The 23,948-nt window shown below is 40.0% G+C and overlaps 10 protein-coding genes across 10 annotated transcripts; 5 read left to right on the forward strand and 5 right to left on the reverse strand.

Annotated features, from left to right (window-relative positions):
* Window positions 1-287: 287 nt before the first annotated feature.
* YOR1 (ATP-binding cassette transporter YOR1) lies at window positions 288-4,721 on the reverse strand (the record flags this gene model as incomplete). Its single annotated transcript, XM_446375.1, has 1 exon — window positions 288-4,721. One exon carries the CDS (start codon window positions 4,719-4,721, stop codon window positions 288-290), a length of 4,434 nt encoding a protein of 1,477 aa, XP_446375.1.
* A 1,184-nt stretch (window positions 4,722-5,905) lies between these two features.
* On the forward strand, window positions 5,906-6,772 carry PXR1 (telomerase inhibitor; the record flags this gene model as incomplete). Its single annotated transcript, XM_446376.1, has 1 exon — window positions 5,906-6,772. The coding sequence occupies one exon, from the start codon at window positions 5,906-5,908 to the stop codon at window positions 6,770-6,772; it is 867 nt and encodes a 288-aa protein (XP_446376.1).
* A 326-nt stretch (window positions 6,773-7,098) lies between these two features.
* On the reverse strand, window positions 7,099-8,778 carry GAS1 (the record flags this gene model as incomplete). The annotated part of the gene is made up of 1 exon (XM_446377.1): window positions 7,099-8,778. One exon carries the CDS (start codon window positions 8,776-8,778, stop codon window positions 7,099-7,101), a length of 1,680 nt encoding a protein of 559 aa, XP_446377.1.
* A 1,617-nt stretch (window positions 8,779-10,395) lies between these two features.
* Window positions 10,396-10,662, reverse strand: GVI51_G00187 (uncharacterized protein; the record flags this gene model as incomplete). Its single annotated transcript, XM_065626616.1, has 1 exon — window positions 10,396-10,662. One exon carries the CDS (start codon window positions 10,660-10,662, stop codon window positions 10,396-10,398), a length of 267 nt encoding a protein of 88 aa, XP_065482688.1.
* Window positions 10,663-12,610: 1,948 nt separating this feature from the next.
* On the forward strand, window positions 12,611-13,735 carry SCW4 (the record flags this gene model as incomplete). The annotated part of the gene is made up of 1 exon (XM_446378.1): window positions 12,611-13,735. One exon carries the CDS (start codon window positions 12,611-12,613, stop codon window positions 13,733-13,735), a length of 1,125 nt encoding a protein of 374 aa, XP_446378.1.
* A 786-nt stretch (window positions 13,736-14,521) lies between these two features.
* Window positions 14,522-15,466, reverse strand: CWC22 (U2-type spliceosomal complex subunit CWC22; the record flags this gene model as incomplete). The annotated part of the gene is made up of 1 exon (XM_446379.1): window positions 14,522-15,466. One exon carries the CDS (start codon window positions 15,464-15,466, stop codon window positions 14,522-14,524), a length of 945 nt encoding a protein of 314 aa, XP_446379.1.
* Window positions 15,467-15,853: 387 nt separating this feature from the next.
* Window positions 15,854-16,729, forward strand: CAB4 (putative pantetheine-phosphate adenylyltransferase; the record flags this gene model as incomplete). Its single annotated transcript, XM_446380.1, has 1 exon — window positions 15,854-16,729. One exon carries the CDS (start codon window positions 15,854-15,856, stop codon window positions 16,727-16,729), a length of 876 nt encoding a protein of 291 aa, XP_446380.1.
* Window positions 16,730-17,263: 534 nt separating this feature from the next.
* On the forward strand, window positions 17,264-19,246 carry RNH70 (Rnh70p; the record flags this gene model as incomplete). The annotated part of the gene is made up of 1 exon (XM_446381.1): window positions 17,264-19,246. The coding sequence occupies one exon, from the start codon at window positions 17,264-17,266 to the stop codon at window positions 19,244-19,246; it is 1,983 nt and encodes a 660-aa protein (XP_446381.1).
* Window positions 19,247-19,514: 268 nt separating this feature from the next.
* RTT102 (Rtt102p) lies at window positions 19,515-20,327 on the reverse strand (the record flags this gene model as incomplete). Its single annotated transcript, XM_446382.1, has 1 exon — window positions 19,515-20,327. The coding sequence occupies one exon, from the start codon at window positions 20,325-20,327 to the stop codon at window positions 19,515-19,517; it is 813 nt and encodes a 270-aa protein (XP_446382.1).
* Window positions 20,328-20,775: 448 nt separating this feature from the next.
* On the forward strand, window positions 20,776-23,895 carry TAF1 (histone acetyltransferase; the record flags this gene model as incomplete). Its single annotated transcript, XM_446383.1, has 1 exon — window positions 20,776-23,895. One exon carries the CDS (start codon window positions 20,776-20,778, stop codon window positions 23,893-23,895), a length of 3,120 nt encoding a protein of 1,039 aa, XP_446383.1.
* Between the last annotated feature and the right edge of the window lie 53 nt (window positions 23,896-23,948).

Below are 23,948 nucleotides of genomic sequence, written 5' to 3' on the forward strand. Positions count from 1 at the left end.
TGTGATAATAGTCCAGGTTATTACTGCAGTTCATAAAGTCTATCTTTATTTTAAGGCGGCCTATCTGACATTATTAGGATATACTAATGAATAATAAAATGCAATACTGAGTGGTATTAATAAATAATAATTATATAAGTAAGTTAACTTGTAATCAATCAATCGTAAAATCAATCATAAAATATCCAGGTGTTCAAGTAGTCACACGTCCTCTATAAAAAAATCCAATAAACATCCGATTTCTATCTATTGTCAAATGCAAATGCTAATTAAAAGTTAGATTGTCACTATTTTTTTGGAAAGTCATCTACAGTTATGCCAGATCTGTCACACATACTTCTGAAAATACTTTTTTCATTATTGAATAAAATTTCAGGTTTATCGAATTCTGCTACCTCACCCTTCTCCAAAACTAGAATACGATCATAATTTAAAATGGTTTTCAACCTGTGCGCAATACATAGGATTGTACAGTCCTGGAATTCTGTAGCAATACGAGTTTGGATTTTTCCATCAGTCTCGTAATCAACAGAAGATGTAGCCTCATCTAAAATTAGAATCTTAGATTGTCTAACTAATGCCCTTGTTAATGCTAGTACTTGTCTTTCACCTAGAGAAAAGTTTGCACCATCTTCTTCGACAATTTGATCAAGATGAAATTTGTGCATATTATTGTAAGAACCATTCTTATCAGGTTTTTGATGTTTAATATCCTCCAAATCATCCTTTTCAATTGCACCACCTCTAATCAATGAGTTCCACAAGGAATCATCGGAAAATTCATTGAAGGGATCCAAATTCTTTCTAATAGTACCTCTAAATAAAACGGGGTCTTGGGGTATAATAGACAGCTTTCTACGCAAGTCATACAAACCTAACTTAAAAGTGTCAATTCCGTCAATGAATATCCTACCACTTGTAAGCTCATTCAGCCTGTACAAAGCTGTCATAATAGTAGATTTACCAGCACCTGTTCTACCACAAATACCAATTTTTTCCCCACCTGCAATTGATAAGTTCACATTTTTCAGAACAGTTGGTAGACCTGGCCTATAAGCGAAGCTTACATCTTCAAATATCACTTCACCATTAGTAGGCCAATTATCTGGTGGGGAGTAATCCGATTTTCTATAGGCAGCTTCTTGGGGTAATTCAGTTGCATATGTTACTAATCTTTCTGCACTATTCATATCATTTTCAGTTTGAGTAAGAGCACGTAAGACAGTGTTTAATAGACCAGGTAATTGTAATACATAGGTCAGCAAAACACCCACAGCTGATGGAGATATGTGGAATTGTCTAGTAACACATAGCAAAGAGATAATTAAAGCAAATGCAACAGCAATCATGTCAAGAAAAATGGCAACCCATCTCTGTACTGATACAACCATATAACTTACTTCGTTCATTTTATTGATCAAGAAGTCCATCTTGGTCATATATCTGTCCTGACTTTTATAGGCTTTAATCGTATCCATACCACCCAAAACCTCAATAAGGTTGTTATACACAAAAGATCTTTGAATAGCTTCCAGTCTTTTGATTTCTCTTCCAGCACTCTGATAATGATCAGCTATTAATACAAAAACGAGCAATAAGAATGGTATTGCGATGGCAAACCAAGGTAGGTAAACTATGCATAAAACACAAACACCTATGATGTTAGCGAATTGTGACATCATTAAACGAATATTTTCAGTTAATTCATTATCCAAACTGTCGGTATCCTTGGTGAATCTGTTTAAGATTCTACCCAACGGAGTGGTATCGAGATATGACATTGGAGCATGTAAAATTCTTTTAACAGCCTTTAAATTTAACCATTTTGAAGCCATAATACCCATCATGCATAGCATAGTAAACTGTATATTCATAAATAAATAACCACCAAAAACAAAGAACGAATAGAGACCCATGTAAAAGCTTGTTGATCTATTCTTAAACTTATTTTCTGTCCAGTAAGATAACCAAACGGATGAGAATAAATTACAGAATGTAGTAAACATAATCATTACACCATATAGTGGTATTATGATTATGCCCCATTTACCAACAGCTGAGTCAATGTACTCCTTGTATACTTTCCAGCCAATACTGTTTACAGCACGTTCTTCTTTTGTCATAGTTAGACCTTCTTTTGCCATTGACTTTCTGGTGATTTCTTTTTCAAGCTCAGACATCTCAAGTTTTAAAGGATCCTCAGTAACCTCATATTCGTCGCCCTCCACTTCTTCTTCATCATCCTTCTTTTCAGAGGAAAATTGTAGTAGATTTATAAGTGTTTGATTTCTCGTTTTTAGTTCTTCAACGGTACCTATGTCAACAGAACCATTAGTGCTTAAAACAATCACTCTATCAGCTTTTTCAATTAACGATAGTTGATGTGTCGCTAGGATTCTGGTTTTGCTTTGTAAGGTTTGTAGGAAGCATTCATCCATAATATGCTTCCCCACTCTAGAGTCAACAGCACTGAGAACATCGTCGAATAAATAAATATCTTTGTTTTTGTAGACACTTCTAGCAAGATTGATACGCGCCTTTTGACCACCAGAAAGAGTAATACCACGCTCACCAATTTCTGTCATATCACCTGCTGGTAAAATATCTATATCGGCCTGCAAAGAGCACACCCTTATAACTTCCTTATACTTCTCTCTGTCATAAGGAGAACCAAATATAATATTGTCCCTAACAGTGGCATTTTGAATCCATGGGTATCCACAAAGTAACATATGACCATTAATATCCAACTCGCCTGTTGTTTGTGGCATAAACCCGGCCATTGCATTCAACAATGACGATTTACCTGTACCTATTGGACCTGTTATCATTATAAACTCTCCCTTTTTGATTTCAAAATTCAAGTTTGAGAACTTAGTAAAAGTTTTAGTTCCTTCACCGTTGCTAGTGGATCTTTCATTATCTTCCTCTCCAATAGCATCAACAATAACTTGATTTTTATTATCCTTATTGGTATCCTTTTTATTCTTGTTGCCTAGTTGTTCTTTCTTTTTCTCTTCATCTGCATCGTTTAATTCATAGTCTTCCCATTCAAAAGAAGCATCTTTCATTGCTAGTGCAATCTCACTCTCTGCATCTAGCTGCTTTTCATTTTTATGGATTTGATTAATCAAACTATCAGGGTTAAATGGGTCCGAACTTTCTGGTGCTTCTAATAATTCTTGGAATCTGTTTAAACCTAAAACCATATCAATACCTGTTGCAATAGCAATTGGTAAGAAAAACATTTGTAGGGATAGGACTTGAAATAATGACAAGGAGGAGAAAACCTTTGCTGGATTTTCTCTTGCCTCATTGTTGACTTTGTACATGGATAGGAAAGTAATTAGTGATGCAATATTTGGTAACGACATTGCCATTGCAATCAGAAAGTTTCTTAACATCTGCATCCTTCTGACTCGCGAGATCTCCTTAGTTCTAATATCTTGTATATTCTTCTCGTAAGCATCTTCCCATGCATAAAATTTAACCATCTTCATATTTGATAAGACTTCTCTCATCATTGTAACTCTTTGGTCTGTGAAAATATTGGCTGCGATTCTTAGCCCCAAAATCCATTTGAATGCAAATAAGGAAATACAGAAACCACCAACAAATACACCTACACCTGCAAGAGAGATAGTCCCCAAGTTAACTATCAACTGGACAATACAAATTGCCAAGATGGCTGGGAAACCAGCCAAGAACGGTTGGAATGACAAGGCAAATTCTAGTCTCGATAAATCTGTAGTAACAAAAGAGGTAACTTTACCATTTGGGAATTTATGTTTAGCGTACCCACTAGCTTTGAACATTTTTTTCATAGCAGCTTTGATCAGCACTGATCTCGCCTGGATACCAGTAACTTGAGAGGCGTGGAAAAAATGATTGAATAGGATCCCATTGAATAGTAACATTACACAAGCACCGATGGCGTAACCGACACCTTTATTCACATGTAATGGAGGGTAGAAGGCTTTTTCTTCCACGAACCTGATCAGTCTCTTTGTCAGCATGGGGTTGAAACCAGATGCACAGTTGGCCAGTATTGCCAATAGCACAGCCCAAGAGTATTGTTTCTTAAACGTGAAAAATAAGGCTCTAAGCACAGTGAATTTCTTTAAAGTGGCATTCTCTAGCACTTCTTCAGGGGTGGTGTCAGGGTTTTTTTCCTTGTATTGTTTTCTTGCTTTCTCGAAGTAGTAATCCATGTTATCTTCGAAGTCCTTGAACATGACCTCTATGGACATCCGTTTATCCATTTTAAACAAGTCATTCGGTTGGATGGTTCTCTTGTAACCTATCTTCACAATTGGTATCACCCACCACAGGAAAATGTTTGACAGTATGTTTGCGTGGAATAGAGGGTATATTTTCCGCTCTTCGTCGCGCTGGGGCACTTCCGGTATCTTTTTGGAGTGTAAGAAAGAGAACAAACGCTTCTGAGGGTATATATCGGACTGCGTCACCTTCTCTATGTCGTTGGAGTTCAGATACGTCTGTGGCTTGTTCCGGCACACTCTGTACTCCCCGGACGTCAGAATAGAAATCTCGTCCGAGTCGGCGTCTAGATCGTAATCCTGCACCGGCGAGGCCGTCTTGGCCTTCCCAGCGGTGCTCCCCTGAGGAGACTCGCTGGACGTGGACACACGCTTGTGCTCCTGGTCATAGCTGTCCGAGTCGCCACCTGATCCCGCAGCGGCTGAGTCTTTCCTGAGCATCTTTTTTTCTTACCTTGGTGTTGTCGAGGTGGGAAAGAGAGGTTAACACACAAGTAACCCTTCCCTTTTTATACATTAATTTTATAATATTTGGAAAATTATGTGTCAATATGAGCTCATCGATTTTTCTGCTTAGATTCTGCTTGTTTTTCATTTTTTTCAGTTGGATTATTACTAAGTGAAAGAAACTTACCAACGCAGCGCAGTGTAAGTGCAGCGCAGAGGGAAGCATGAGCTCCAAATTACCAATTAACTGCTCCCTACCTTACTTCCCCCCTACACAGCCCACAGCCCACAGCCTACTTCCAACAGCCCACACTACTTACAGCCTACTACCAACAGCCTGAGACCACAGATCCTTCGATTGTTTGTATTCCGGGCTGTGCGGTGGATGGGGGGAGGGGAAACCCACTCCACTGAGGAACACCCGCACGTCGGGGATTCTGTAGCTTCGTCGAAGGCAGATCCCAACTTCCCAAAGCATCAGTGCATTTGCTGCGGGTTCTACGTTGCTTTCATAGGCAGAAAGGGCTGATCCCAGTTTCGCGCGATTCCAGTTCCGCGCGACTCCACTGATTCCAGTGATTTCCGTGTTTATTTTTCCACATTCCGTGTTTCCGTGTTTCCGTGTTTCCGTGTTTCCACGGAACTGGTCCCCTCCTCCCAAAAGTTGTGGAAAGCCAGAGAAACCCGGGGAAGAACCGTAGTCCCAAGACAAATATCCCGGTAGACGACAGCACCGGGGTGAAATCAGGCACTCTCTCCTCTTGTCTCACGTGTAAAAGGAGTCCTGTTGAACGTCTTATCACTTAGTTAACAATCTTGTCACGTGAACTGTTACTGTTCTTCCTTGTCAGCGTGGTTAGTAACCAGCTATCGCAGTCATGCGTAAGCGATTCTCGGTTGCGTGTTTGCTATGTGGTAGTAGTTACCTGTTAAGTGGATGCAATCTGTTGGTATCCTTTGTTATACCTCTTCTACGGGTGGTTCTGGGGACACCAAGAATATATTTCATGAAAAAAAAAATTCTGAAAAAAAAAAAAAAAAATTTGCGATGAGCTGCCCGCGATGAGCAAAATAGTGTTTCTACATATAAGTGATTAGTTATAGCACAGGGGAAGTGTTTGGCCAGTATCACTAATTAAGCATATACAAAAATATCAAGAAGATAATATAATAACAGTATGGGTTTGGCAGCTGTGAAGACAAGGCAGAAGTTTGGGCTGGATCCCAGGAACACTGCGTGGAGTAATGACCAGTCCAGGTTTGGACACAAGCACTTGATGCGCTTTGGATGGCAACCGGGCCAGGGTCTGGGCACCCAGCCCGTGCAGTCCATGAAGACACATATCAAGGTCTCTATAAAGGATGACAACCTCGGTCTGGGCGCAAAGCTGAAGAAAAACAAAGGTGATAAGATCGATGAGTTTGATAACGGTGAGTGTGCAGGCCTCGATGTGTTTCAACGTATTCTTGGTAGATTGAACGGTAAAGAGACTGAGGTTAACAAAGAGCTTGAAATACAGCGCAAGGACAAGATTTTAAATGGTAAATGGGGTGTGCACTTTGTTAAAGGTGATACCTTGGCTAGTACTTGGGATCCGAAGACAAAGAAACTTCTGAGTTACTCGCAGATGGAAAAGGATTCATCGTCTGATGAGGAAAGCGACGATGATGAAGATGAGAAGAAGAAACATAAAATAGAGAAGAAGGAGGCAAAGAAATCTAAGAAACGTAAGCGTGATTCAGAATCGGATTCAGAATCGAAGAAGAAGAAGAAGAGTAAGAAGGACAAAAAGGAAAAAAAGAGTAAGAAGGATAAGAAGAATAAGAAAGAGAAAGAAAGCAAGAAAGATAAGAAAAGCAAACACAAGAAAGACAAAAAACAAGAGATACGGACTGCTTCGATTGAATCCAGTACGTCAGCTACATCTATACCTGAATCAGTGTCTACAAGATTGTCAGTCCGTTCGAAATGGATCAAACAAAAGCGTGCTGCTGTTATGGACTCTAAGGCTTTGAATGAAATTTTTATGGTTACAGGTAATTAGATCTGTTTGTAGCTTATTTATAGAAACTAATATTACCTCAACACAGAACTGTATACCCCTGCATCGCTTTTATAGAAAATATATGTCAGCAAATTAGAATACTTTAGGCGACAATAAATCGCGTCCAAAAAAAAACACAATTCCATTAAAGATCATAGCTAAAATTACAAATAAATATTTTGGTTAATTGGATATGAATGAAATTAGTTGAGAAAAAATGAAACAAATGTCTTTAGTATACATGCATTAAAATGAATATTTTTCTATATTCTTCCCGTTGATCATATGAACATTAGGATTCATCAAATATTTAAATCATTCTGAAATTAAATAAGAGCGAAACCAGCACCGGCGACTGCACCTAATGTGATGAAAGCTGAGAAAAGAAGTTGGTATAGACCAACTTGGACGGAGCTAGAGCTGTTAGACTTCTTGTTACTCTTACCAGAGGAAGAGCTCTTAGCAGAAGAACTTGTAGAAGAGCCGGATTTGCTTGAGCCGGACTTGGAAGAGTTAGAGCCGGTAGCAGATGCCTTGGAAGTACCAGTAGAGCCACCAGAGAAAGTAACAGAATCGGTAGCAGAGTTAGTACCGACGCTACCAATTTCCTTCAAGGCAGAGGCACAACCAGCTTGGGTAGTTCCACTTCTCAATGTAGCAGAACCACTGAAGTCACAGTTAGACTTGGAACCACCTTGGGCGTTGTAGTATAGGTTTAGAACGAAGTTTAGCTTTTCCTTTGGAGAGCAGAAAGAGTAAGAACCGTACTTACCGGTGGTACCGTTACCAGTAATACCACCACAGTCAATCTTACCACACAAGTAGGAGAACAAATCTTGGTAGTCGTCTTCATCGACATCATCTTGAACAATACAAGAGTTAGCAGCATCCATACATTCACATAGATCTAGTTGTGGGGTTGGTGGCAAGTTAGTGGCAGCCTTCCAGTATTGGTTAGTAGATGGGCAAGCCAAAGAGGTTGCGGTTGGAGTGTAAGTCTTGGAGTTTACTGAGGATGGGGAGATGGAGTGGATTTCTTTAGAGTAGTAGTTGAAATCTTCCAAAGTCTTAACACTAGAGCCATCGATGCTAACCAAACCGTAGTTGTTTGCTTCTTGGAAATACATGTAGACAATACCACCGGACCAGACATCAGTCATATCAGGGCCGTATAGTGCTTGAACTTCAGTGAACTCTCTTGGTTGAACTTCGTTACAACCGTATTCGGAGAAGAACAATGGGATGGACAAGTTGGCGAATTCCTTGGTTCTGTCAGCGTAACCAGACTTTTGGAAAGTAGAGTTACCACACCATTCGTACATGTTAATACCGTAGAAGTCAGCTCTTTCAGCGTCGTCACCACAAGCGAAGTAATCAGCGATGTCAACTCTGGTGTCGGCGTCATCGTTAGAAGAGTAACCAACTGGGATACCTCTGTAACCCTTTTCCTTGATGTAGGACTTGGTGTCTCTAATGGCGGCCTTAACGAAAGCGGAAGCGTCAGTGTTGGTGGCATCGTTGGTAACCTCGTTACCTGCGAAGAAACCTAGAACGTTGGAGTAGTTAGCGAACATGTCAACAACGGACTTGTAACGGTCGAAGATTTCCAAGTCCCAGGAAGGAGACTTTCTGTTGACGGAAACCTTTGGAGAGGACAAATCGGCAATGACGTAGATACCGGCATCGTTCAGAGCGTTCATACATCTGGAGTGGTCCAAGGAAGTGTTGACGGCGTAGACACGGATGACGTTAGTAGCTAGTTGTTGCAAGTATGGAATATCTCTGGAACAGGTGTCCCAGTCGGCCAATGGGTCGTTGATGGTGGCACCGCCTGTGACGTTAGCGGTATCAGCTTGGTAAGCGATACCCTTCATGTAGAATTGGGAACCGTTATTGGAGAAAAAGAACTTGTTACCCTTGATCTCAATAGCCGGCAGGTCATCAGCCATAACTGACGACAACAGCAATGTAGCAGCTATTATGAAAGAAACCAGACTGTATTGCATTATTGATCTAGTTATAGTAAAATAGTGATTGATACAGTGAGTTGTTTGATACAGCTAAGTGAAGAAAAAAAACTATTAGAACACAGCACTAGAAGTAAACATAGAGTTTAAGATTACGTTTCAAGAAAGGATCAAATGTGGTCCTTATATATCCTCATCCTGTTGTTGTCAAGATAAATTCAATCTTTTCCTTTTCCTGCCTTAATTAGTTCTGTTCAAAAAGCAAGGTTACGCATTGCGTCCTGTGAATTTTAAAGTAGGCTGTGTTATTGTTTGATTGTTTAATTCATTTTTTTCACTGGATAGAATATTTCGCTGCAAGGGCAATGCTAACCAACACGAAAACACCAAAATATGTGAGCTGAGTTTTTGGTGGATTTGCTGGATTATCGGTGGGGGGAGAACGAAGGTAGTGCACGTAACACAAAGGCTTGAGATGGGGGGGAGAGGAACAAAGCGGTTTTCTTTCGAAGCTACTTTTGAAGCCCTTTCAAGCCCTTTCAAGCCCTTTCTAGATATGCTGCCCAGACACTTCTGCAGGACCCGCACTCTCTGATTTTCTTCTATTTTTCGAAGGTTTTATACTTTCTATTGCGCAGTTGTGCGTTGCTTGCAGTGGGGGGAGGATACAGAAGCTTTTCTCTGAAGATTGTTTCTTTTTGGGGGCGGATTGTGCTCTCTGGTACTGCCTTCTCTGGGTTTGCACAGGTATGGCAGTGTGTCTGTGTTTGTCTGTGTATTTCAGATCAGCATGCCAGGTTTTTTAGTGGTTATTGCGGCCATTTCTGAGCTACCACTGGTCGCGGGACCGCTCAGTAGGATAATTTGTGCCGGATGGGGAAACATTTTTGCAGTTTCTGTTGTTTTATCGCTCGAAGAGGTATAATGTGCTGGCTATGAAAAAGCGGGGGAAGGATTAATGGCAGAGGGTGTACGCTACATTCTCTGCACTTAGTGCTCCAACTACCCTCCGGTCATCATCTTTGTTCAGAGTATGAGTTTCCTAAAGCGGTAAGAGCAGCACATTTCTCATATTTCTCATCTTCTCTGTGTCATGATAGAGAATGCTACGCAAAAAAAATTCAGCTGGCTGGCCTACTTCCTACTTCCGTTTCCCATTATGGAGGCCTAACAGGGCTGTTGGTGGAGAAAGGAGAAATCGTCACCAATGCGACGGCAAAACTGCAGCGGGGGTGTCTTTTGCACCAGAGTTTCTGAGGTTGACCAGAGACCAGCCAGTGGCTTAGCGGCCCAAAGGTCGATCCCCCTCTCCCATCACCTTTGACAGAGTAACCCAGGGGGGGGGGGAGAACGTAGAATCCAGTTTTGATTCTGATCTCTCATCTCTGCTCTCTGAACTCTCATCTCTGATCTCTGCTCCCGGTTCCTTGTGTGTCTCTCTCATTCAAAGTTCTGATTGGACGCGAAATGCTAAAATTGGCGGTCCGACAGAGTTTGACACTGTGTATGATCTAGAACTATTTTGCAAAGTTAAGCTGCTCAAACTATCTTGCGTGAACTTAGCAATTCAAGTTCCCTTCTCGTCTAGACGAGGGTGCGCAAACCAATACACTCCTCTATTCACTAAGCTGAAGGAAGGGAAAGTAATCCGCCCTACTACAACCATGCCGGGTAAACTTCTTCCCACCACCAGAGAGGCCTGCAATATATACAGAATGACATGGGAAAAGCAATTTCACTTCTTGTCATTTTATCCAGCATCCCAATGCACGTGCCTTTACATGAAGTCCTCGCCGCCGGGTAACTTGTATTATGTGATACATCACGTTTGTCGTATCTAGTGTTGCAGTTGTGATAACAATTTACGTATTCCATATGATATTTCGTACAGCGCTGTTTTGAGTTGAGGTCACTATCTGGCATTTAGTCAGCTGATTGATAGCTCGTCTATAAATAGTTGACACGTGATCTGATTTTCCCATATCCCATCTCCCCAGTCTGTGCTGCCCTTTTGGGTTTTGGCCTTACTTCTTCGCAAGAAGATCTTTGGTTGTGGTCCAACGGATCAGCATTGTTAGTGCAACATGGTTTGTTTGTGTGTTAGGTAGAACCTGGATCTATATATGGGCTGTAGTGTCAGAAAGGTGGGAACTTTTCTGAAAGGGTATCGAGGGAGGGCCAAAAAGAAACCTTCAGTAGCTAGATACACAAAGACTATTATTAGACTACTCCATGTGAGTTGTAAGGCGGTACGCAAGATATAAATAGCTTATGTAGTAAATATAGATCAGATCATGTGGATAACGTATCACTCTATACAATCTGTTGTCTCTCAGGTCTGTTAACGTTTAGGTGTCAGTACCCACCACTTGGAACCACACAAATCTGTTGTCACACAAGAAAAAAATATCGCCGTTTTTCCCTTCACTAAAAATTAAAATCCAAAGTCCACAATGTTTAATTCTCAATTGAGAATCATCGACCAATTGAGTAAAGGCTATAGAGAGAGAGAGGGGGTAGGGGGAAAAGATTGGCAAGCCCGCTCCCCTCCCTCCCAACAAAACACTATTTCTCTCCCTGGAACTTGTGTAGACCTTCGTTACCCCTTTAGGAAAAGTGAGTGGGTTCTAGCATATTAACACCGTGGTATCATATCAGTCAAGTCGTGCGCTCTGTGTCTGGGCCCTCTATATTCCTGTTCGACCTCTTGTACGTCCCAGTCCAACGTCTCTGCCTGACACAATAGCTGATTCCACTGGAGCACTCGCAGTGAGCCCACCACAACTACTAAGGTAGTCACATATACGAATTACGAATGCCAATGTGTGTAAGTTCATTTCGATTCAAGATAAACAAAAAAAGGAGGGGTCTGCGGCCATTAACTCTGGGACTTGCAAAATGCCTTTATTGAAAAAAGAAAGAAAAGAATATCCCCTCTGGCTGCAGAATTTGAATCATCCTCACCAACGGCATGCCGTCCGGCTCTTTCCTGGGGGGGCAGAAAAAGAAAGAAGGAAACGAAACACACCCAGATCTCAGCTGCACCCGTACAGCTGCATCTGTGAGGAAAGCCCAAAACAAACGGCCCCTCCTTCCCTAAACCAAAACAGGAACACCGAGAAGAGAAGTCGATAAATAAAAGAGACACCTGCAACTGTACGACAAACTCTGAGCAGGCCCCCTCGCAGTTTGGCCCGTGCAAACAGTGCAATCAGTGCAATCAGTGCAATCAGTGCAAGAAACTTGTAAATATAAGTGTAAGTGTAAATGCAAGTGTGTATTGTCTTGTTTTTACCGGATCAGGTAATAAGATTTTGCAACACTCCCTCCCCCCCCTCACACTGTGTTGTCACTAACGCCCGTTTAGGAAACCAAAATGGCCACAGGCCATATACGGGTGATCATTGTGGTTCTAGAACGGCAAGTCCCTCAGAACAGCACAGAGATAATCAGAAGAGAGACTTACCCCCCCACCCAATACTCAAATCCCAAAGACCAAAACCCAGAACACCCAGAAAGACCCCCAGAAGGGCAGATCACAAGAGGCACTCAGAGATCCGATCCCGGCTGCAGCTATATAAACAACTTCGAAAGTCCTTGTGGACAGATCACAGTCTTTTTACTTTACTATGTCGTGCTGCGTTACTTCTTCCTTCTGTCTTCTCGAATAAACAAATTTTTTTCTTTTCCTTCCTTATCCTGTCTTATTTGTATAGTATAAAACTAAGTTACATATTTTGTTCTCTCTCTCCTTAATTCTTGCTTCCATTGGAAAGACACCATCCCGCTGAATTAAGAAGATAAATCCAACTACAAGTCATTCTTTAAATTAACTAAAAAATAATCTTTCTCTAATTCAAGTCCGTTCATTATGAAATTTTCCACTTTGATTACTTCTGCTTTGCTAGGTACTGCAATTGCCGCTCCACACGCCGCCCACACCCACAAGGAGAAGCGTGATGTTGTCACCAAGACTATGCACGCCGTCCAAACCGTCGTCGTCGGTCCAGATGGAACCCCAGTCCAAAAGGCTGAGGCCATCAACGAACAAGTTGTTGAAAACGCTCCTCAACCAACTACCCAGCAACAACAACAACAACAACAACAAGCTTCCCCAGCTCCAGCTAAGTCTACTACTGAACTAGCTCCAGCTTCTTCCCCAGCTTCCTCTTCCTCTTCCTCCTCCTCTTCCAACACCAAGAAGCCAGACACCCAAGTTGGTGGTGCCGGTGTCAAGGGTATCACTTACACTCCATACAATGCCGACGGTACTTGTAAGGACGCCTCCGCTGTCGCTTCCGACTTGGCTGCTTTGTCCCAATACCCAACCATCAGACTATACGGTACCGACTGTAACCAAGTCGAAAACGTCTTCAAGGCTAAGGCCTCCGGTCAAAAGCTTTTCTTGGGTGTCTTCGATGTCTCTAACATCCAAGGTTCCGTTGACGCCATCAAGAGCGCCGTTAACACTTACGGTTCTTGGGACGATGTCACTACCGTCTCCATCGGTAACGAATTGGTTAACGGTGGTCAAGCCTCTCCAGCTCAAGTTGGCCAATACGTTGCTGCTGGTAGAGCCGCTTTGCAAGCTGCTGGTTTCAACGGCCCAGTTGTCTCTGTCGACACTTTCATCGCCGTTATCAACAACCCAGAATTGTGCCAATACTCTGAGTACATGGCTGTTAACGCTCACGCTTACTTCGACCAATACACCAAGGCTCAAGACGCTGGTTCCTGGTTGTTGCAACAAATCCAAAGAGTCTGGACTGCTTGTGACGGTAAGAAGGAGGTTGTCATCACTGAATCCGGCTGGCCATCCAAGGGTCAAACCCTAGGTGTTGCTGTCCCATCCAAGCAAAACCAAAAGGATGCTGTCAACTCTATCACTGCTGCTTGTGGTGCTGACACTTTCTTGTACAACGCCTTCAACGACTACTGGAAGGCTGACGGTCCATACGGCTGTGAAAAGTACTGGGGTGTCTTGTCCGATGAATAAACGCATTTCCTCAAAAGGTTCTAAAAGCTTTTTAAACTTCTTGTTTAATGAAAAAGCGTTTTTTATCTATCTCTAAGCAATACTTGTTTTGTGGCAGCTCTTTGGCTTGACAGAAGATTATCATTTTGGTTTCGCCCAAACTCTTTTTTGATATTATTCTGTTATCCTCTAAACAATTACTATTTTATTCCCCCAAATGACTGATACCCGCAAGATCATCGATATGATGTATCTTTGCTATATTATTTTCCCGAATTGTAACTCTTTTTTTTAACTCTTTTTCAGAAAATGGGTTCAAATTGTTGTGATAGTTTCCCTTAGACTATCATTGATCGGATTCTATTAATTCAATTGAACTTCATTTTTATCACGTCCACTGATTATAATTTTATATTTTGATCAATTGAGCAGGGTTGGTAACAGTCTTTAGCTAGACCATTACCAAATTTACTTTTTCTTTTTGAAAAATTTGGAAGTTACTCGTCTCGACGGTTAGCTTTTCATTGTCGTTCTTCTTTCCCTGACTCCTTTTATTATTTTTTTTAACTATTTTTTATATAATTAAAAAGTATTGTATTTTTTACAATTGCTATTTTTCTCCGCTATCAAGAACCCAATCTCTTATATCATGTCAAGCTTTTTCAAATTGATATGATGTTGATTTTCATCTTCGCCGAAAAACGTAACCAGCGAAATGACGATTATTACAACCAGCACTTTTTACTACGCTGCTTAGATTATGCTAAATATATATATGCATATATGCATTCAAAGCCTCGAATTTTACTATCGCCTTGGACTACGAGATCTATTCCTTCTCCTTGGCGGTGTCCTAGATCGAGGCTTTCTATCTGATTTGGTATTTGAGTTGTACCTACTGCGAGGTGGTGTTCTTGACCTTTTTCCAACACTCTTTCTCGAATTACCACCATCTCTGCGTGAAAACCTCCTATCTTTAGCTGACGTTTTTGAATACTTGTTCTCTTGACTAGGTAAGGGTTTCCTTGACCTCCATGTGTCTGATGGCCCCTCAGGTCTCGATTCTTCTTCTTTCAACCTCTCTGCCTCTCGTACCTTCTTTTCTTGTTCTTCAATGGAACTAACATCATCTCGCATTCTCTTGGTTAAAACACCAAGACCTATGGATGTAAAATAGTTGATAGAATATCTCATGTCATCCAGGTCTTCTTCTGGAAATAGATTCTTCAAGAACGGCTTGATGTAGTCCTCATTCAAACGGGCTTGTAGCTCATTGATACCCAATTCAGCTACCAGTTCCTGAAACAAAAACTTCAAAAATATCCTTGTAGCGGGAGAGCTATCTTCCTCATTCATTCTGAAGTTTTCAAATAACTCAAAGCCAAGATAATCTGCAGCAAATATATGCCCCCATAGTTTACCAATAATACGCAACTGGGCGGGCTCAAATGTGTTCATGTTTGTATAATTGTCCAAAAGAACGTGCTTATAGCCTTCAACCCATGAGCTATGTGTCGCACAAAGTCTTTCCGAAAGCAGACCGTAGAATTTTGAGTATGTCGGCTCCTGTATGCTTGATCGCACTATTATATCTACCACTTTACTCTTGGCATCATCTGAAACGCGCTCGGCCAGCACCTTGTGTGCCGCTTCATCTCCCGAGAGAGAACTCTTGAGTATCAAATAGAATTTCTTCTTAAACTCTATATCATCACTAGCCGTTAAATCCTCTACTTTAGTCTCTGTATTCATCTCTGATTTATTATTGCAATATCTTTAGCACTTTGATATATACCTTTAGGATATCTTTCCTACCTAAATTTGATGAATTAGCAATACACTATTAACTCCAGCCTCTAATATCTCAATAGGTTTCTTTTATATCTTTATTCGACCACATCAATGAGTTATCTGAGCGAATCAGTACCCTCGTATTATTGCGATGAGCTCTCAAATTTTTCAAATTGTGGAAAGGCCGATGACTTCAAGGGAAACGTCAAACAATGGCAACATAACACAAATCGAAATTAATGAAGAAATGTACGAATTGACTAGGGCAACCCTAACACATAGTTATTTCCATCATTGAAGTGGATACCACTCTATTATTGGCGTATAACGTTCAGCAGTATCGAAGATATGACGAAGATAGCATTAGTTTTAAAGGACTTAGAGGAAATTGATTATTCAGAACTACAGGAACAAGTGCTTCGAAAAGTGATCTTACCAATTGTAAATAAGAGCTCAGTGCTTGATATAATTCTATTGGATGCTTTTGAAGATTCTGTTCATCTAGATGACGTTTTGGGTAGACTTTACAGTGCCAGCAGAGATGTGCTGGTGTCCAAAGGTTTGGAGCTGCAGCCAATAAATGTGCTCTTTGGAAGCGAATGGAGTGAGAGTGAACACAGAAAGGATTATATATGGAGTTATTTAGTTACAGAGGAAGGTGCTGAAATAACTGGATATAAATATGAAAACCATATTCAATATCAAAAATTGAAGATCTCACATAACACTATCCCTCACGGATCGCAACCTGATGGGAATCGTTACAAAGTTAGTGCACTAGGTGGCACATTCGATCATCTGCATGATGGTCACAAAATATTACTCAGTGTTGCTTCATACTTAACTTCTCAAAGACTAATTGTCGGTGTTACAGATGAGGAACTACTGGTGAATAAAAAATACCAAGAATTTCTAGAGGATTTCGAAGAAAGATGCAATGGAGTTAATAAGTTTCTGCAGTTATTGAAACCCTCTTTGAAAATGGAAGTAGTCGCCATTAGAGATGTCTGTGGTCCTACTGGCACAGTACCTGAGATTGAATGTCTTATCGTAAGTCGAGAGACTATTGGCGGGGGTGAAGTAGTTAACAAAACTAGGGCTAGTAAAGGTATGAGCCAATTAGATATCTACGTCGTAAATGTATTAGGTGGTCAAGAAGATGATGGCTGGAAGGAAAAGATCAGCAGTACTGATATCAGAAAACGGTTGGCTTCATCGACCTAATATGCCAATACATCTACAGGTATTCAAATCTTTACACACCTTGTAGAAAACTGTTTATACCATTTTCCCTTTACTTGCACAGTTTTCGGTAATAACAAATCAACTGGTCTCTTCAATGGTCTGTTGAGACACAAAATTTAAGGTTAGTTTTAGGCAACTGTATCTGCAAAACGGGACATCATTAGAGATACTCACCATATTAAAGACTGAGGCGCTAAGACCATTAGGACATGTATATTTCTTTAATTAGACCTATTTCCAGTAAATGACATACATATCTTCATCTTCAAAATAAAGTTTATGATTCATCCATATGCTTCTAGTTGTGTAACACGATAAACAATTTTTCATCGATTAAGCAGATGCCAAAAGGTTAAAATGGTGGTATTACCATGGAACTAATAGACAGCAATGCTTATTTGTAGCGAGTTACCGACGCTAACACTCTCATTCGAATAATTTATTTCTTTTGAAGAGTGCCAAAACACTAATAGTCCAATCTACCACTTGGCCGCAACTGAGTGCCTATTTTCGATGAGAGATAGCGTAATGGACAAACAGCCCACTGAAAGAGCAATGGAGGCAGACTTGTCACCAACAAAGAGTGCTAACACACCAATTACAAATTGTGAAGATATTCCCATTAAGATGATCAATCCATTTCTCAGCAATGACAGCACAACTAACTATACGGTACCAAAACTTCAAGTAGACGACAACGCTACTGTGAATCGCAGTGTTGCCAGATTAAGTATCAGTGAGGTACCAGTTGTAGAAGTTGAGAATTTCAAAGCCAAGCGAATGACTAATACTGGTAAGAGAAGAAGATCCAGCGCGGCTATCAGCGCTCCAGGAAGTACTTTGAGATTATCATCACACAGCGATGAGCTTATTGCCGATAGAATTAAAAACAAAGGTAAGAAAAAGAAGAAGAGAGCTCAAAAACACGATGGTCCACTCAGCATTAAAGTTGGAACAGAAAAACTGGCATCCATTAATGTAATGACAGGACTAATCAAGTACCTTTATGATATTACCGATGAGCATCGCTGGTGGGAAGAGATTACAGGTAAAAATTCCTTAAAGAAGAATGTTCTCCTGTTTATTCCTGGACTTGAACCCCAGGATTTTGGATTACCACAGGATCAGAGGTTTGCTGATAATGTTGATGAATTAGCGACAAAGGGTCTCACAGGGCTAAACCCTTTTGATAACCAGATTACTTTCCCTATGTCTGCACCTGGATCAAACACTGCTATATTTTCTGCCTATAATGCATTTATAAATCCACCACTACTACCTAAACAAAGGAGGGAATTACTGAGTGATCTATCTAAAAAGACTATAACTATCTATGACCTACTTGCATCAGTTGACCAACTTCTAGAGAGAGATTATCCAATTCATGAAGGCACCAAATCATTGACCGATATATTCAAATCCCAGGTTATTGACATAAACAATGAAGTGAACTCTAAGGCGACATGGAAAAATACCAAGGAATTTGAACATGATGGATCTCACATTTTTGCTCTTGATTGTGAAATGTGTAAATGTGAAACAGGATTTATCGTAGCTAGAGTAAGCCTTGTCAATTTTGAGAACGAGGTCATTTATGATGAGTTAGTCATCCCAGAGGCTCCTATTGTTGATTACGTTACCAAATATAGTGGTATGACTAAAGAAAAGTTGGATGGTGCTACTAAAACTGTGGAACAGGTACAGGATGACTTACTAAATATTATCAGTGCAAATGATATTTTGATAGGACACTCACTTTCTAATGATCTGTCTGTTCTACGAATCAGACATCCCAATATAGTTGACACTGCAATAATATATGATCACCAGGGAGGCCCACCTTTCAAACCATCTTTAAAATATCTTGCTAGCGAATATCTAAATAAGGACATTCAGGCTGAAAATGGTGATGATGGTCATGACTCAATTGAAGATGCCAGAACATGTATGGAATTAACAAAACTAAAAATTCAAAGAGGTATGGCATTTGGATCCCACCTAAGAACGGAAAATATATTTGACTTACTTGATGCTCGCGGAATAAAGTCCTTAGTTTTAAACAACACAGTTCCAAAGAGTCATTTCAAGACAGACAGCAACATAGGCACTATATTTTGTGATAATGACGATGAAGTGTTCAACAGCATTATAAATAACATAGAGCAGTACGATTTTTTTGTTGGTCGACTAAGAGCTCTTGAATTTGCAAGAGGATATGCAATACCTAAGAATGGTGTAGTATTAAACCAAGAAGATGTTCTGAAAAACATCTGTGAACAGATCAATAACATTTATGAAAAGGTACCTTCGGGATCACTTATCACCATACTGTCAGGTAGTGGCAATACGAAGCAATGGATGGCTTTAATGAATAAGATCAACACATGCAATTCTAAAGAGGAGAGGAAACAACTTCGAAAAGATTTGAATGAAGAGCTAAAGGATACCATCAAGATTGCTCGTGACGCTGTGGTTGAAATAATAATAAAATCCTAATGAAATGTATTTTGCTCACCGCGATGAATGGCATAAGTTATTTTTTTTGAATTTGCTTGAAAAAGCATATTATGACGACAACGATAACGATAAACTTTATAATTTGTAATATAGCTATTTTAAAATTGACACGTTATGATAGAACCAATTTATAGAACACAAAATAATATAGTACACATGTAGGAAGTTAATATAATTACATTACTAAACTTTGAATATTAAAGATCAAAGACTTAGTTGGGCATATTCGCACAGTATTCCAAAACACTTAAGCATCTGTCATCTCAATATCATTATCCTCTTTATTGTTCTCCCCTTCTGGTGTGACTGTATTACTTACAGGCTCATTTACAGGCTCACTTACGGGATCACCAACCTCATTACCATCCTCCTCTACTATTTCGGACTTTGTTTCATCCTTGATATCATTCTCTAACAGTTGAGTATCTGATGGTTTTTGACCTTCACTCAAATTCCCAGATTCAGGTGTCTGTACATCACCAAGCTTACTAGCAAGTTCGTCCTTCTCTATGGCATTGGATTCAGGAGTAACTTCAGTGTCATTAGTTTCATTTTTTGATTCTTCCTCCTTGACTGAAGTTGTACTTTGTTCTTGAGTGTTAGAATCTGATTGCTTTTCTGTCTCTGTCTCGTTTCTCTTCATCCCACCGGATGTATCTGGTTTAGCATGAGAACTGGAGAAAACTGTATCAGAGCCACCCACAGCACCACGAATTGCATCCTCTGAAAGGTCATCACCATCTAACTTCTTGCCGAGCTTTTTCTTCTTTTCACTAACTTTAGTTCTATCGAAGTCATCCATGTTCAATAATGTAACTGGGTCTTTCTCTATTGGATGGCCCCCATTGCGTTTTTGCCAGGTCTTAAACTTGAAACCATAAAAGCTACTTTCTTTACTCTCTGATCCGATGCCTATAAGAGGGTCAGAACCATCCCCACCCTGCGAATTCTCAGTGACCTTAACAGGCCTCACCCAGTCATATTCATAATGTATGTTTTCATCTTGTGAGGAACCATAGCCACCTTTGTTGGCCCTATGTATCATCGATTCAGCAGTCATCCTTCACTTGTTTTGTGTATCCAAAATGGTGTCAAAAATTATGGGACTTAGTTGCAATTACAAAGTAAACTGCCGTTATCTAGAAACAAATTGTCGATACCGATCCAAGAATATCCAGTTATTTCAGATTGTAGGTGATCCCAGTTTGAAATTCAGTTAATGTCTGTCATTTGCTGCCATTACTTCTTTTTCCAAAAGTCTGGTGCTCGAAAGCCCTCGATGCCCAGAAGATGAAAAATATAGAAAAAGTGACTATGAAATACAATAGTAATGATTTTAAAATAAGGCAAACTGGTCATTAGAACACTAAAAGAAACCTAATTCAATCATCATTGTCAGCTCTTGTGCCGGCTATATTGGTGTTGTTAAAAAGCTACTACTGCTCAGTTTCTCTTTTAGCCTTTTAGGTAGGCATAGTGACTGAAAACCGTGGAGATAAAAGCAAGTGATGAAAGGCAATAGCAAAGGCAAGAACAAGGATCTATCCAATGAGGACGATGCATACAATGCCATCTTTGCCGGTGACTTTGGTTCTATGGAAATTGGAAGCTATATAGGCAAAGATGATGAAGGCGCAACAGAGCATTTGCCAGATGCTGTAGATTTTGAGGATGAAGATGAACTAGCGGATGAAGAATTACCAGAAGAAGAAGATGTGGTAGGCGAATTTGGTGTTACAAGTCACAATAATAAAGATGACGGTTATATATCGGGTTATGATGGAGGTGAACAGGATCTCTTCGAAGTTGGTCCCAGCGCAAACGGAGATGCAGACGTCAGGAATCACTTCATGAGCACAATACCGAATGAAAATTCTTCCATGGTGGGTAGCGACCTATCTAATGAGGAATATCAAGGACAGAATGCTTTATTTATGGGTATCGAACAGAATAATGACTCAATGTACATGGACAATACCCATGCTTTCCCAGCGCCAGATAGCGGAAATGCAGAAAGAGTACAGCAACGTCAACAACAAAGGCTAGCTGAATTAGTCAAGAAGGAACAGAAGACTATACTGGAAAAGAAGCTCCTAAAGAAATATTTCCCTACATTTAGCAAAGGAAAAATTTTAAAGTGGAATAAACTCATTTATAGGAAGACAATGGACTACAACTGGTACTATAAAATTCTTGCTCAGGAGGATCTTTTGAAACCGTTATTTCCACTAAAACTAAAATTACATGTACAGCCAGATCAGCGGAAGTTATTTGAACTGCCAGAAAACAGGTGGAATATGATGTCCAAGGCAAAATCTAAAGAAGGCCAACGAAAGGGCATAGTTTCTGTAGAAATTGAAGATGCTGACTTGGATAACCTGCGAGAAAAGAATGTACAAGCGAAAGATAATGGTATCTCAGATGAACTAATTATTGCGACCACTGATTGGAATGAAGACCAAATTATTAATGGCCATCTGAATGATGAATCTAAATCAAGAATGAGTTTTGAAACCAAATCATACGATACTCCTTCAGATTGGAATTGGAATGAAGATGATTTAGTCAATGGTAAACTGAAACAAGCAAACATGGCTGAATTGAGCATGAATGATCCAAACCTGTTACTTATTGAAGATAAAAAAAGAATTACTAATATTAACCAGGAGAACAAGGAGAAACAAACTTACGACATCCAGGCCATCATGAAAAGATTTAACATATCCAACGATGATAAGTACAATATACTGAGACAAGCACATCAAACCAAGATTCGTGCCATTATTTCAAATCTTAATATTGAGCACTCCAAACCAGCTGCACGTTTACAATCTCCATTTTACAAAGTTACTGCTCCAAAAAGCCAATTAAGACATTTCCATCGCCCTAATTTCAATAGCACAATTAGAGCTGGTACAAATATAGTATTCAGTAAATTAAAGCTCCGTAAAAGAAAACGTGATAAGGGAAAAGATATAAAGGAATCTTTTGCCACTACTCCTGATTTGACAGTAGGTGATACGGCACCTATATACTTAATGGAGTTCTCAGAAGAAAATCCTTTGGCACTATCCAAATTCGGTATGGGAAACAAGTTAATTAACTACTATAGAAAAATTTCTGAAGAAGATACTTTGAGACCAAAATTACCTGTTGGTGAAACACATGTGCTTGGTGTACAGGACAAATCTCCATTTTGGAACTTTGGCTTGGTAGAGCCCGGTCATATCGTGCCGACCCTGTATAATAACATGTTAAGAGCACCAGTATTCAAACATGAGGTGTCGGGGACTGATTTCCTACTTGTGAGAAGCACGGGTAACGGCATCAGTAATAGATTTTACTTGAGAAATATTAATCATTTATTTACTGTCGGTCAGACATTTCCGGTGGATGAAATTCCTGGTCCGAACTCTAGAAGAGTTACTTCAATGAAAGCTATTAGATTAAGAATGATTGTTTACAGACTGTTGAACAAGGCTTCAACTAGATCTATATCCATTGATCCCATTGCTGTGCACTTCCCGGAAGCTGAGTATGGCCAAAATAGACAAAAAATCAAAGAGTTTATGAAATATCAAAGAGAAGGTCCAGATAAAGGTTTATGGAGGTTAAAAGAAGGTGAACCACTTTTGGATGGTGAAAATATCAAAAAATTACTAACGCCTGAACAAGTTGCTGAAGTTGAAGTTATGGGCCATGGTATTCAGAATCAAGACGACAATGAAGTATTTAATTTTGACAATGACCTAGTGAAGCTAGAAGAGAGCTTAACACCCTGGAATATAAGCAAGAATTTTATCAATGCCACACAAATGAGGGCGATGGTACAAATTCATGGGGCGGGTGACCCAACTGGCTGCGGAGAAGGATTTTCATTCTTAAAAACCTCAATGAAAGGAGGGTTTTTGAAATCTACAACTTCCTTAGCAAACCTAGCAGCGTCTTCGCCAGCTCCTGCAACAAAAAAAGGCTCTTCCTCAAGTGGATACTCATACAACGTTGCTCAACAGCAGAAAGTATACGAGGATGAGATCACAAGAACCTGGTATACACACACAAAAAGCTTAAGTATCTCTAATCCCTTTGAAGAGATTAACGACCCTGATGAAGTTAATGAAACTAACAGATATATCAGAAACAAGAGAAAAGATGGGCGTGTTCTTCGCATTGTACGTAAAAAAAGGGATGAAAACGGGATAATACAAAGGCAAACGGTGATAATAAAGGATCCCAGAATCATTCAGGGATATTTGAAGCGGAAGGAGAAACAACGTAAGGATAATCTAAATGTTGATAAATTACTTGAAGAAACGGATACCGATATCCATAACATTGAGGATATAGAGATGCAAAAGAAGATACTTGAAACTGAACTTGCCAATCTAGAGAAATCGCAGCAACGAAGAGCTCGCCTGAATCTAAAGAAAAGTGAAGGTAAAGTTGGTAAAGGTGCAAAGAACACTTCTAGACGTTGTGCTACTTGTGGCCAAGTAGGCCACATCAGAACAAACAAATCCTGCCCAATGTATTACAGTGATAACGGACCGGGAGGCAGAAATGCACCAGGTGATACTCCTTCGGCAGCAACTCCAGATGTGACAGCTACACCACCAGCAAATATATAGATTAGCAAAGTCTGTATTTATAGAGGACAATCATATAGCATAGTATTCCTACA

The sequence above is a fragment of the Nakaseomyces glabratus genome, chromosome G (genome assembly GCF_010111755.1).
Source record: "Nakaseomyces glabratus chromosome G, complete sequence".
NCBI lineage: Eukaryota > Fungi > Ascomycota > Saccharomycetes > Saccharomycetales > Saccharomycetaceae > Nakaseomyces > Nakaseomyces glabratus.